The sequence below is a fragment of the Tigriopus californicus genome, chromosome 6, assembly GCF_007210705.1.
Source record: "Tigriopus californicus strain San Diego chromosome 6, Tcal_SD_v2.1, whole genome shotgun sequence".
NCBI lineage: Eukaryota > Metazoa > Arthropoda > Copepoda > Harpacticoida > Harpacticidae > Tigriopus > Tigriopus californicus.
In genome coordinates this window covers 9,926,099-9,940,336 of record NC_081445.1, presented here as the reverse complement: position 1 = coordinate 9,940,336, position 14,238 = coordinate 9,926,099, and the positions used below count along the sequence as shown (strand labels likewise).

The 14,238-nt window shown below is 37.9% G+C and overlaps 1 protein-coding gene across 1 annotated transcript in view; it reads right to left on the bottom strand.

Moving 5' to 3' along the window:
* Positions 1–13,071, bottom strand: part of LOC131881806 (cytoglobin-1-like) — a gene marked incomplete in the record, with an annotated part of 16,078 nt that extends 3,007 nt beyond the window's left edge. The window contains 2 exon segments of the mRNA XM_059228764.1: positions 3,834–4,053; positions 12,138–13,071. Coding sequence (XP_059084747.1) covers positions 3,834–4,053; positions 12,138–12,317 — 400 coding nt within the window.
* Positions 13,072–14,238: the final 1,167 nt, after the last annotated feature.

Sequence of the window (14,238 nt, the reverse complement as noted above, 5' to 3'; positions counted from 1 at the left end):
CTCCTATTCCTAAATAGTTTTCAAGACAATAATTAAAATTGGACAAGATCTATGCAAATGTAACTAGAACTGAAAGAGTACTTTTTTAACCAACCATGGTTTACTTTGTTTCTCAAAATCATTGGAACATATGGGAACACCAATTGAACCCAAACTAGGTTGAGACAAGTTTTTATGTTAACCTATTCACATGACTAAGGGTCAGAAAAGTAAATTTTAGTTTTCGTCTAAATAGTTTGTCTTTAGATTTTGAATTTTAGCCAAAAATGGCTCCTTACAAGCCAATTTTATTTTTTATAAAATGTCATATAATGTAACCAAAGGTCAAAAAACTATATGGATTAAAATGCAATAAATAAGTTCCTAGTTTTCTAAAATTCATTTGTATTCTAAATGTAAATTTTACACTCCCGTTATAAATGATGAAGATATTCATCAAGTTTCACCCATGAAGCATTCACCCCATTTCTCTTGGGGCCCCAAGAGAGATGGTTAATGGTTGATATTCTCCATCCTATATATAAATAGAGCTTGTCAAGTAAACGCGTTCATGAACAACTGACGCTATTCCATGGAGCAAAATCAAAGACAACCTGTCCAGCCAAACCGCACATTGCATGCATTGAGTTTTGACTTTTCATTTTACATGCTTGTCTAAGCAAATAGCCATGTGGCATTGAGCCAATTTGATAGTGCGTTCACCGAATTACACCAAACATGTTCATTTTGTTGGGTTTTGTAACACAGCTCACTCAAAATCACCCGATTATTAAAGATTCAATGGGCGGATGCTGTGAGTTGACTGTGATGTTTGTCTTAGTTCTCCCTCCCAAAAATCAGGGTACCGCGCCAGATTTTTCCTTGGATTTCCTTCATTTGACATGCCCTATAACACCTCTCTTCTTTCTCAGGCTCCATCATTGTTCTATTTGCTCCCCTCAAATATTCGTAGGGAGTATGTAAGTGATGATCCTGACTAGAGGCGAGTTTTAAGAACGAGCGTACGTTTGAGCTAAGGTTTGGACGTTACCCTGAATAAGCATCCGCTCAACACTTTGTCGAGTGAATTTTCATACCGGTTAACGTCCAAGATACGAGCCTTAAAAAACAGGCCTTTCGACAAATCAAGTTTCTGATTAATCCTATACGTATATTCAAGAGCTAGCCCGGTCTGCTAACTCTGATTCCTTGGTGGAACAAATATGATATGAATAGATTTTCGGGTGATGTGATGACTGGCATTTCTAACCGGGAGAGGTTCAATTACATGGTGTCTGTAGGCTCAATCCTCCGACCCTATCACTACAAAGAAAATTTGATGAAGCTAAATTCATACTGGTCAGATTCAATTAATCGAGTACGATCTCTATTGTAAAGAGGCACGGCTGATTGCTCCAGATCATACAATCACATCGTCAGCATCACTCCATTAGCCTCAGGAATCTTTGCCTATACTTAACGAGACTATCGGCCAAGTTATTCACGAATCACGATTGATTGACGATTGGCCTCGGTTGGGATGTGATATAGTATCTCGCTTGTCGAAGCATTTCTATAGATCATGCCAACACATTTTCAATTATTGTGCTATGAAAAATGATAGAGAATACTATGTAGACCCTTGACGAGCTTAATGGCGTCACAAGTATTTATTAAAGGAACACCTCACAATCTTAATACACGCTCTAGATGTTATCCTCTAAGTCTGAATCATTGATAATGGTTCCAAATTCTGAACATAGACCACAAATGTGACCCTTTCTGGTGCAATGGCCCTCTCCTGATAGGTTACATAGATCAGGTTTGTGAGCCTTTTTTAATCTAGCGTTTGGCCTGGTTTTTGGATGGGTCAGATGAAACATTCCTCCACTCACCCTTGGCACTTAGCACCGACCATTTATTTGAAGGGCTTGAGAACATAGCAGTTAGTATACAACATCTCTCAAAGCAGACATTGTAGTCAAGTTAGGGAGGAACTTAAGAGAAATAAAAGGGAAAGCTCTCAGCTCAGGCCAAGGTATATAGAGGTTCAGACACACATCCAGATGTGTCAGGGTCAAACCTGACCATGCATAAATTATTAAAGTGTCACCTCCAAGTGAGTTTTAAGTGATTGCTATCAATACTGTATATACCGTCCAATGTTATTTACCGCCGAAAATATATGCTCTAAAATAACATTTGGCCGAATATTCGGCCCATTTGTGACTAGTCAGGGTAACTGAGAGACCTTAAAACTCCATTAGATCACAGCCAGGCATCTGTCAATTTGATATCTAATGATAAATATGGTCCAAATATCAAGGTATCGATGTAGCAGAAAAAACTATTTCTTTTCCATTTAAGAATACAACTTACAACCACCATAATTCTGATCCCTTGTCCCAATATCAATGTTTATTTAACAACAACTTTAAAGAAGGCCCTCAAGAAGTCAAGTTCTGGGGACATCGTCATTTTTCAAGGTCAGAATTTTGGATGTTGAGGTCGATTTTTTTTGTCCCAAAAATCACTGCTATTTGGCAATTTGGTAACATTTTGCGAATTGTTCAAATTTTGAAACCTCTTTGCATCACAATCCGGGCTAGAGTGAAAATTCCTTTTGCCCGCTTTACAATTCTCTGGCCTATGTCCAAAAATTTTGTATGCGTTGTAAGCATGGCAGGTACCGGAATATATATTTAACAAATCAACTCACTCAGTCCATGATTTTGAGGGAACTTGTCTTTTTTATCGAATATGCGTAAATGCCGTATTTGTGATAAAACAATCAGAAATGTCAAGTCCCAATAGTACTTTTCATTCAGCGGAGGAAGCGCCCTTTGCTTCGTCTAGGTGCTGACAAACAAACGCAGAAAACGAGAGAATACGCTCTAAGATGCCACACTTTATCAAGAGATTATTTAATAAACAATTTATTACCAAAGTACTGTGACACAGTGACACAATGAATGGGCCATCAACTCTTCTGGGAGACGTTTCAAATTCTCCATGAGTAAAATTCCGAACAGTTGTAACATGTAAAAAATTAAATTTCAGGAGGTTGTATATTGCATATTTGATAACGCGTCAACACTTTGGCAATCAATGTTTCCAACAAAAAAGTACCAGGGAAAGCACAGTTTTACAAGTTCTTTGGTGACTAACCTTAAGAACATTATGCTTTTTACTTGCCATTGGCTTTTTTTAGCATAATTTAATGGAAATAGATGACGATGAAAAGTTGCTGGTATGTTGCAGATATGCCATGTGTGGCTCTCTGTTTATCACTATTTGGATGTATAAAGAGTTTGTAAATTTAACCTTATAGGACTTGAAAGGTCTCTCAGACGGGCTGATGGTTTATTTGAGGTGTTAGAATAGATCAGCAATAAGTTTGTCAACGAAAAATACCTTGTTTAAGTCAGGCATACTAGAGCGTCTTCTTGTAATACTAGGTTTGTTTGTCCGCAACGAGAGGAGGGAGCGGATAATAAAAAAATCTTTATTGCAATTTTGACAAGTTTTTCAATCTATATTGGGATGTCCTATTTTGAGTTCGAGGATAATGAAAGGTCTGTAGAAACAATGTCAGCGGGAAAACGAAACAAAATGACTATTTGCCTCAACTTTTCAACCTCACACATTTATCTGAGAAGGTAAAGTAACGGCTAATGGGTTAACTTCCTTAAGAGCTAACTTTTTTGGGAATCAAAAAAGTAACGGTATGAGGTATTCCGCTAGCTTTCAATGAAAAAGTAGCTTATCAATCAACGCTGAACAGACTCATGCCACAAAACCAAGTGCCATAACTTCAATCCACTGGGGGCTGGTAAATGACAACGGAAACTTACGGAAGTGTTGCCGTCCTAGTTGAACAAGAATATCCCACATATTTTGGTACGAGTCCAGACTCTGAATGATCACTTCCACCATGGCCATAACGCGTTCTCCATGTTGAACCAACTCTACGGATTGCTCCAGGGCAATGAGATCATCGCCTCGGAAGCGCCGGAACACGTCCTGAGAATCAGGGTAGGCGCTGAACAACTCCAGGAATGTGCCTTGTCCAACCTACGAGGGAAAAACAGGAAAGTGTGATAAAATGGTTGCTATGCATATACATAAATGTTTTGGATATGTCATTCAGTGTTTGGCTTTCCACAGAAGGTCAATATAAAAAGTAGAAATTAAGTTGTATTATTTCAATTCACTTGAAATTAGTCATATGAAAATTTGGACCGTCACCATAGAAAACCATAACTGGAATGCTTAAGCTCAACAGGAGCTGTACCACATGAGCATGTTCTCAGGTCAACTGACGTTGGTGGAAAACAGACAAAGATAATTCGTGAAATCTTGCTTTGGGCAAGTTGAATTATTCCCATAAAACGGTCTTTATTCACGTTTTCTTTCAATTTCAATTGAATCTTACAAATATTCACGTTGAAAGAGCGGTAGAATAATGAAAACATGCTTTTTTTGGGCATAACACACGTAACATGTAAAAAAAAAATTGGACATTAGTAGAGCAAATCACACACTCTATTGATTGCCCCTTGTTTGGCAACGCATCTTGAAAGTGCAACAAAATGTATCCAAAACTGCAATGCAATGATAAAGTATTCGGAATTTAATTTCAATCTCCCAACAATGTGCTTGAATGTGGGCAATATGATTGCACCTTTACGTAACCAAGGTTATTCCAAGACCTCTGGAGGTCAGCATGAACCCAGGCTTGTTCCATGCACTTCAGTTAAGTGTTTGCACCACATAGACAAAAACTGCAACTTGAGCCTCATTACAACCCCTTCAAAATTTCGTTTTTAAAAATGTGGTCAGACAGCTTGCTCAAACCGTTTTTATGAAGCGTGCTAGAGGAGAATAATTACTTGACAAGGAGTCGTATTAGGGATTCTACTCAGAATTTGGACAAGCCATCAATGATTCAAATTTGTAATATGTATAAGTACTCTAGGTATCTTGACAACGAATGGAACATTTTGCCCACCAGCGACAGCTGAGACAAAAACATGCGATCGCAGCGCCCTTCATCGATCTGTAAATGAAGTTATCTATGGTTTTCCCATTCTCTTCTCAGTTCTCACAGGTCTCACAGGTCCACCTGTGGTTGAGAGAGCGGAAACTCTTCCTGGACGTCAGAGACAACACACGCAACCTGGGAATAATCTCAATTGAAAAAATGAAACGATCCCACGAACAAGTTCTTGACTATATCTCTCCAACGACCATGCTCGAGTCTCGCAATCGGAGAGCGGGCTAGGAAGAGAGCTCGTGAAGCAAACTCGAGAGTCGAGAGGCCCAAACTAAGGCCCACCCATAGAAAACCATAACTAGAATGCTGAAGTTCAACAGGAGCTGTACCGCATGAGCATGTTTTCAGGTCAGCTGACGCTGGTGGAAATGAGAAAGTAATTTTGTTAAATCTCGCTTCAGGCAAGTTGAATTATTATCATGAAACGTTTGTTATTCCTCTTTAATCTTAATTTCTTTTGAATCTTACAAATATACAGGTAGAAAGAGTGGTAGGATAATACAAAACATGCTTCTTTTTACGGCATAATACACGTAACATGTCAAAAAAAAAAAATGGACATTGGTAGAGCAAATCATGTACTCTATTGATTGCCTTTGTTTTGCAACGCATCTCAAAAATCTCAAAAGTGTAACAAAATGTATCCGAAATTGCAACGCAATGATGAGACATTCGGAATTTTGTTTCAATCTCCCAACAATGTGCTTGAATGTGGGCGACATGATTGCGCCTATACGTAAACAAGGTAATTCTGACACCTCTGGAGGTCAGCCTGAACCCCGGCTTGTTCCTTGCGTATAAGTTAAGTGTTTCCACCACATGGATGAAAACTTTAACTTGAGCCCCATTTTAACCTCTTCAAAATTTCGTTCTTAAAAATGTGGTCGGACAACTTACTCAAATCCGTTTTATGAAGCGTGCTGGACGAGAGCAATTGCTTGACAAGGAGTCTTATTAGGGGTTTCTACTCTGAATTTGGACGAGCCGTCAACAATTCAAATTTGCACCATAGCTGTCCTAAGTAGCTTGACTACAAATGAAACATTTTTTTCCACCAGAGACAGCTGAGACGAAAACATGCGATCGCAGCGCCCTTAATTGATCTATATATGAAGTTATCTATGACCGTCACCCTGATATTGGGCATTTTGTGGAGGGAGAATTGAGAGAAACATCACAGCCAACTCGCACAGTGACCCAATTCTTTTTTCAATAATCGCTCAAAGTTGTGTTACAAACTTCAATGAATGATATTTTTTGGTGCAGTTTGGTCATCACGCTAGAATCTTGGCTCAATATCAGAATACTGTTTGCTGCAACAAGCTGACAAATTGAAATAAACGACAAATCAAATTCAAGCACAGTGCAGGTGGGCTGGGAATCTTGTTTATAGGGGCTCGGCAGCTTTGAAAGTTCATCATTTTCCAAGGGTGACTAAATTTGCTTTTTGCCAGTTCTTTAGTGAAGTCATGTTAGGTCAAACATTTTATTTGCATTAATCTTTGCCCCTCAATTTTGTTTGATAAATGATCATTAATTGAAAGAAGCTACAATCTCTTTTGAAATCTAACATAGGGGCAATTTGCAGGTTTTTTTGCATGGGGCAATCATCAAGTTTACAGCACATAGGGGATTTGCCGACATTAGCTTGAAAGTTATGTCCTGGTGGGAACGCTTTTTTTCCTTCTAGGATCCTAGGATCTTAATTTTAAGGATTTTAAGGATCCTAATTGTGAATGATTCTGAAGCGGCTACAAAAATTTCGTATTCTAGTAACATTTTTGAACAAAATTACTGACTGGAACATCTGAAACTTGACCTTGAAAATGACGATTTCCGTTCAGTTTGAATTTCCCGCCTCTATTGTGTTTTCACTTTGACAGGGATTGCTCACTTCTTTGACTTTGCTTACCTGCACTTTCAACCAATGACAGACCTTGTTTACATTTTGTTTGCATTTTGTGACGTAAGGCCACTGAATCTTAATAGCTTTGCTCCATAGACTGGTCAGCTATTTGTTTTCCTGTTCCTTCTCAAGGATAATGCAAAAAACAATGTTTATTCATAAATGCAACAACTCTTTTAAAAACGCAACGCAGTTGGATTCTATTCTGATTTGATGGTTATTTTAACAGTTTACTCCACTGTGTTGGTTGCCTGGTAAGGCTTCCTAGTAAGAGAGGTTTTCAGTTGAATTTTTCTCTGCGAATTTGGGATCAATTTGTTCGAAATTGGGTCAAATTTAGCCGCTTAAACCAGCCAATTTTTAAGAAGACAACTATTTGAACGGCAGATGGCGACACCTTATGAAATTGATGAGATCAATTTGAAAACGGCGATTATGTGACGGACCATTGACATGGCATGATACATGACACGGAACTCAAAAGGGGCAGCGGAAAATTGCCACCTTCGGATTAGCCTGTACAAAGGTCACATTGAAGTTATACACAGGGAAACATTACATGAATTAACTCTAATTTTGAAATAAATATTGAAAGTTTCATCAAAATCAAGCACGGCCTCCTGAAGGAAAGAATTGAAAAAAGTAAGAAAAATCAGCAAGATTTTTTTAAATTCATGCTTGTATTCAAATTTCTAACAAAACCCAAACAATTGAGTGGGCCAAAAAATTGTCCTTTCTCAAACGGCTTTGATTTATTGAAGATTTTCTTTTCAGGGGCAGCAATATTCTAATTTACATTTTTATGATGATTCCAGAAGAGCAAGCGAAAATATCGATCAGAGTCGAGTAAAATGTGCATAATGTTAACCACACTTTTAAATAAAAATGCGTCATTATAACAAAGAATCGAGGGTTTTCATGCTAAAGATAGGCCCTTATGTACTGAACGGCATCTCATGTTTTGCTAACTTGGCCCACTAGAGGGTAATAACTCGAATTTTCAACCCTCTACCTGTAAGAAATTCATCTTATTGTGTTTGCAGTTGTGTTTGCACTCTAAGGTCATTGTATAAAACAGTGCTCTACCCGTGGTCCAAACCCAAGTTCAGAGATTGTGCGGGACATCGAAACAGTAACATAACCCCCAAAACAATTTTATTACTGTAACGAAAAAAGCCCCAATTTTCCATTTTCTTGCACCTGAAATATGACCTATGGCGGTTTTTTCCCGGTCGTTCCATCACTCCCCGAGTACTCCCTGTTTCCATTCCTTCGCTCTTTGGGCTCGTTCACTTTTTCATTCATTGCTGACCTCAGAGATAAATTCTTTCTCGTATGGATGTGCTTTCAAAGTTTTCCCTCCTCTCATTTTTCACACCTTACTCCACGCAAACAAAAACATCCTTCACCCACGTGAGCGACATGGATTTCCTTTAAAGACGTCACGTTAAGAAATAGGGATTTACTCCCACATGACCTTTGAAACGGCGTCGAGAACCTGTTCCTTTCATTTGGGCGATTAGGTTTTCAATTTGGCCTTCAAGCCATGACTTGTTCCACAATGGAACATGTGTTCCCATTACGTTTCCTTGATTGGATAGATTACCAAACACAATGGGGAAACAGGTAGTTCTAACGAGTAAATTGAAAAGGCGTAAGAGGTTCGTCAAATGTAGAGCCTGGTAAAAAATAATATGAGCTTCTAAGAAACTAACTTAACAAGCAACATTTGAATCAGAGAACGTTTTGAAAGTTACTATCATGGAACATTTTAGACAAAAGTAATCCAAATCCTGAATAGTCACTTCTTTCATGTGCGCCATCAACTCGCGAGTGGGCATGTTTCACTCGATAAATCAAGGATCGTATCGCAAACAGGATATTAACCTTTCCATTTTTTTTGAATTGTGCATTTTCCATTAAGAGAAATGTCAAACACGCCCTTCGTCAAGCGTGAAAATTCATATTCTCTCATCTCGTGAACCGAGATGATGCGGCTTTTTCGTCACTCCTTTTCCCAACGGCTATGTACGTACAGTAAACGTGACTTTTTATGATTGGAAAGCCTTCCTAATGCGAAAAAAAGATTGATTGATGACTTCATCGAAAGCTCATTGACACTCCTGGTTCATTCATGTTTCGTTACCCCTGTCATTATTTTTAGCTCTCACATCGAGCAAGCGCTCCAAATCATCCCATTAGTTCAGCAGGAGTGAAAATTCCGGTAATGTTTCCATCCAGTTATAAGACTACATGATATAGAGGGAGTCATTTACACTCTTGAAAATCCGCCAATAGATGGAGACACGAGGTCTAACTCTTCTATATTGAAAATTCTACATTATCATTTCATTTATGTGTATCTGATGTGTCACTTTTTGCGGTCTAAGAATCAGTGCAAGCAAAGTAATTATTCTCCCCCTAAGTGTCGTGGGTTCAAACCCCACTGCCAGAATGTAACTTTTTTAATGGTCAATGCAGCGATGGTAGAGGTTTGACTTGTCAAAGTTGATTTCTGCCACAAATAAAAAAGTTCTATGGCATTTACATGCGTTTTTTATTTTCTCGTAGGATTAGGCTCTTGAAGCATGAAAATGTACGAAATAATCTCGTGGCCCATCCCGTTTTAGAGAAATCGTCATTTTAAATACGTCTTGGCATGAATCAAAAACTGCTTTTGCTTTTTAGCAATTCAGAGACTTTGCTGACTCTAGGTAAAATTCTTGACCTAAGTTAAATTTTCGTTAGAAAGTAGCCCGTTCATTCCGAAATCCCTTCTAAAGAAAAAGATAATGAGTAGACTGAATTTTTTCATTCCTTAAGGAACAAAGTGGTACTATTCGTATAGCTAGAGCATAATTTCAAGGCAGTGGATTGGTCAATGGTTCACTCAAAGTGTCTCAAGCAGAGTCTTAAGTCCGACTTTCAGGACACCAACAAAATCTTGAGGAGGAATGGGATTGATATCCCCGAATATCTGATCCCTTTCAGTCCAGTTAGGCAACCCATCAATATCTGGGAACCCTCATCAATTTTATGATTCCGTATTTGTGTTGTGCCCTGTGTAAGCAAGAAAGCAACTCAGGAAAAGTTTATTGCAGTGAAGTGTCCTATTGATGAAACGAAGACTCAAACTTACATTTTGGTTGGCAGGCAAACATCATGAAACACATATGATTAACAGAAGTCTAGCTTTAGTTTTGAGGTCATTGTGTAAATTGTTTCTATCCTCCATTAAGCTTTTAAAGGCCATAAGTTCCATCCAATTTTTGGACGTCCTCATCCTATGGACCTCGGTTTAATGTCAACTCTAACGAATCGTATTGAATTAAAAATCACCTCAATCAAGGAGTTGGCAAATGATTGGCTGAGTGTTTATTACTGAAGACGCAAAATCATACATTCATAGGATTCATTTTTATCTTTACATATTGGACATAAACCTTGCCAGTTGCTTTGGTTATCCTTCCTTTAGGAAACTTAAATCGTTCCTCAATATATCTGTATTTTTCAATAGTTATAATGTATATTTGCTCAATGAACAGAGAGAGACGCTTAAAATCAAAAGATTTGAGAGGATGAATGAAATGATGTAGCTCTACCCTTTTTGAATTAACGATTATCCTATCCTCATACCAACCCCTTCCTAAACAGCTGCCTTTCCGTACACATTTTTGGACTGTTCTTCAATAACTATAACTTAGATGGTAAAAAAATGTTGTCCTTTTCAATTCAAGCAACACCCGCCATTTTCTTTTTTTCTTTTTTTCTTGAAAAGTAAATTATTGTTATGGGTTTAAACATCTTAACACATATTATTTTGTTGCAGACAATGGAATGTGGATTTTGAGCAAAATTTTGCAACTGCAAAGGTTTTAGAATATTTGCTTTATTTTAAAGGAGTGTTTCTCTAACATGTCAATTCATAAAGTATTGGTCATTTATTTTCGAAATGTCAATTACTGGCCCAAACTTAGGTCTGAAGATACGACATTTTTAAAAGGGCTTATCTTTTACATTTTCTTGGTCCAAGAGCCTAATCCTACCAGAAAATGAGGAACGTATGTTAACGCCATTGATTTTTTTTCTAATTTTGGCAGAAGTCAAGCTTGTTGTGTTTTGAGAACACCTTTAATTCCTCGTGAATCCTTGCTATGTAGAACAATGAAGCCCACCTCTCTTCTTTCTTGGGCTCCTTCATTGTTATATGACACAAGTAAGGGATTATTTGGCCGTCAGAGGTCGCAAGGGTGGAGAGTGCCTAGAAAGTCAGGATGGCCCAATGGTTAGCTCGCAAAAACTCCAGACTGGGGGATTGTTTAAGAAGCATTTCTAGTTTGAGGTAGAAGAAGCTAGATTGCCAACTTTAAAACCCTGGATATTAAACAGGCTAAAGTCAAAGAAGGTTGAATGTGGAATGTCAGTGATGCAGGGGTCTCACAAACCTTCGAATTTGCCTTATGATTTTGACTTCTTTCAATCAATGGTAAACAAAAGTCATCACTTGAATATCTAAACAGAAAGATGGCTTTTGAAGTGTGTTTCGTAGAATATTTTTGTACTCTTATGAATTAGCTAGGATGACTAAGATGTTTCTCTTGGTTCGTTCACTTTTTACAGAGTTATGAGTTTGTTTACTTAGATTTTAGAATAAACCAAGCGTAGAGACCACCATATGGATGGGAAATGCCCTTTCTTTGTTGTTTAAATCAAGTTTTTGTGATATCTATGACCATTAAACACTCATTCATTTCGAAGAATATACTCTATATACTCTTTATACGTTACTCTCTATGTTATATCATATGGGCCGTTTGGAGAAATAAAACCCGAAAACAAGCTTCAGACCACAATCAGCTTCATGCCCAGCTCATTTTTAAACCTCCACGTGACATTCTATGATTTGAGTTATTCTGTGGTTGATTAACTAGTAACATAAATGTAAAAAAATCCACTTAAATCAGCATTGAGAATGATTTCCAATTCCATGCTTTCTGCCCTGTTCCTCAACGAATCGTTTTGGTTTTTGCGGCCTTTGTTCTTGTCTTTAATCACTCTATCATGGCACAAAGGGGTTAAATCTAGAAAGGTCACTGTTTTCCCCTCCATCTACATGTGTATGTACTATACTAAGTGTTTTGGGTCATGGCTGGTCCCATATTGCTGACTGAGTTAGTCACTTTTTTTAAACACTACCTTGTCCATTTTCTTTTTGATGGCCTTCCATGATGTCTTGAGGACCTTTTTCTCCATCGTGGTCAGCACTGGCACATTCTCAAACTTTCTTTGGATGTCCGCCGGAGTGAACTCGTCCGTGGGTGGTTTCTTCCGTTTGGAGGACATATGGCTCCTCATTTTTTGGGCTAGGTTGCCCATGTTCACTTAGGATGGACGTGGGATGTGGTGGGTAAATGCAACCGAGCCAAGCACAATGACAAGTGGTCCACCAACTCTTCTATTGGGAACCCATTTCACTTGTTTGCGAGTTGCGGATATTTGGAATTTGAAACAATCTCGAAGACGGCCTTTGAAGTCATGAGGACACAATGGATGGAGGGCGGGCGATCTTGGCCTTTCTCGTTCCCACAAGACTTAGTAGTGACTTAGTGCACCGTGAGCTTAGTGCTCGTGAATGCCAAGAAATTCAGACTATGTCCCAGGGACTGGCTGGCCAAATGTGCTCACTTCTCGCTCGATCTCGTTTGTATTTATCCACTCTCTCTGTGCCTCTCTCTGCCTCTTTCTTTCTCGCTCTAGAACCCAAAACGCGGACGGACTTTGACTTCTATGGACGAGGATGTCACTAATTACTTGCATACAAATGCATAGACAAGCACATTGGCATTGGCGTCTCGAAGATATCTCGTTGGAATTGCGTGTAAACTTGTTAAGAGCCAGAATCAATTCTTGTTCCGGTCGATTTGTTTGATGCTTTCAAACAGATACGAATAATGCAGTGAGTAAATGTGGTGTTTGAACAGAGCGATGAGGAAAATAATAAGATGACAATTGATCATGTGTATGGTAACGCTCTTTGGGATTTTATTAGAAGTACGGTTGCTGTTTTTGCCAGAACATGTGGATAGTGGACTTAAAAATTGGCAAGGAAAATTGGCATTTATTGCTGGTTTAACGGAGTTTAGAAATTGAACCATAAGGACGGCTTTTTATATTTGCTTTTCGTGAATTTCAGTGGTTCATGGTAAAGATTGCAATTATGCAACGATCATTTTCTTTTTCTTTTGATAAGCGTTCAGGATTATTTTCTTTACTACCGCTTGTCAATTTTGAGTAACTTCAATAATTTTCGACAAAGTATTTGCTTGACTACTAGCTTTCCCACGCTATTTTCATACATCTGATGTTTTATCAACTTTCAAAAACAACACATGCTTTTTTTTGTTTATTTTCCCAGCAAATGGCCAAATGTTAATGTCAACTAGAGTTGGATTTTTCCCATACATTTCCCAAATGTATGGTGAACCCTTTCGTAAAACAATCCACAACAAACTAGTCATGTTAGTAAATATCATCTACCTGATCCCCTGGAATCACAATGGGCAATTTCGAAAATTGACACCAAGTGAAAAAACCTTATCAAAAGTAAGTACTCAGTGTCTTTAAGTAAATACAAGTTTCCAATGTAAGCAGCTAGGTAATACGCTTTAAATTCATAACTATTCAATTACTTAATCAGTGCAATGTTTGGACCAACTGATTAAATCATTTAATTGTACAACATGATGATATCCAGATAATGGTATTGTACCTTTGGACATAAAAAGTTAGTTATAAATTATGCATCTTTTATGTCTTGTAAGGGATTTGATATACTTTTTTAAGCAAATGCAGCATGAAAAAGTTGAACGAATATTTATCGTCTGAGAACATAAGATCATGATTGCATTTCATGTATGTTTACAAATGAAAGCCAGGGCACTTTCTTCAGAGTATTTGGCGGCTAAAACTGAAATTAATTCAGAATCAAGGGATTTGTAACATATTCACACTTGAAATGACCAATTTGACTAATTTTTGGCACTTTTAAATGTTTTTGGACAATGGAGGAGAAAACTGTTCAAATAGGAATTGCCCACCCTGTATCGTGAGCACATCATAAATAGAAAAGCACTCTCATAATCATTCAGTTACAGAAAAAGTTCTTGTGAAGAAGTATTTAATATCTATTTCATTTCACTTCCATTCCTTGTCTTCTAGTTTTATTAATGATTGAATCATACGTGTACTATCCCCTCCCTGATTATGAACTGGGTTGGAATAGGTAAAAATCATGAAG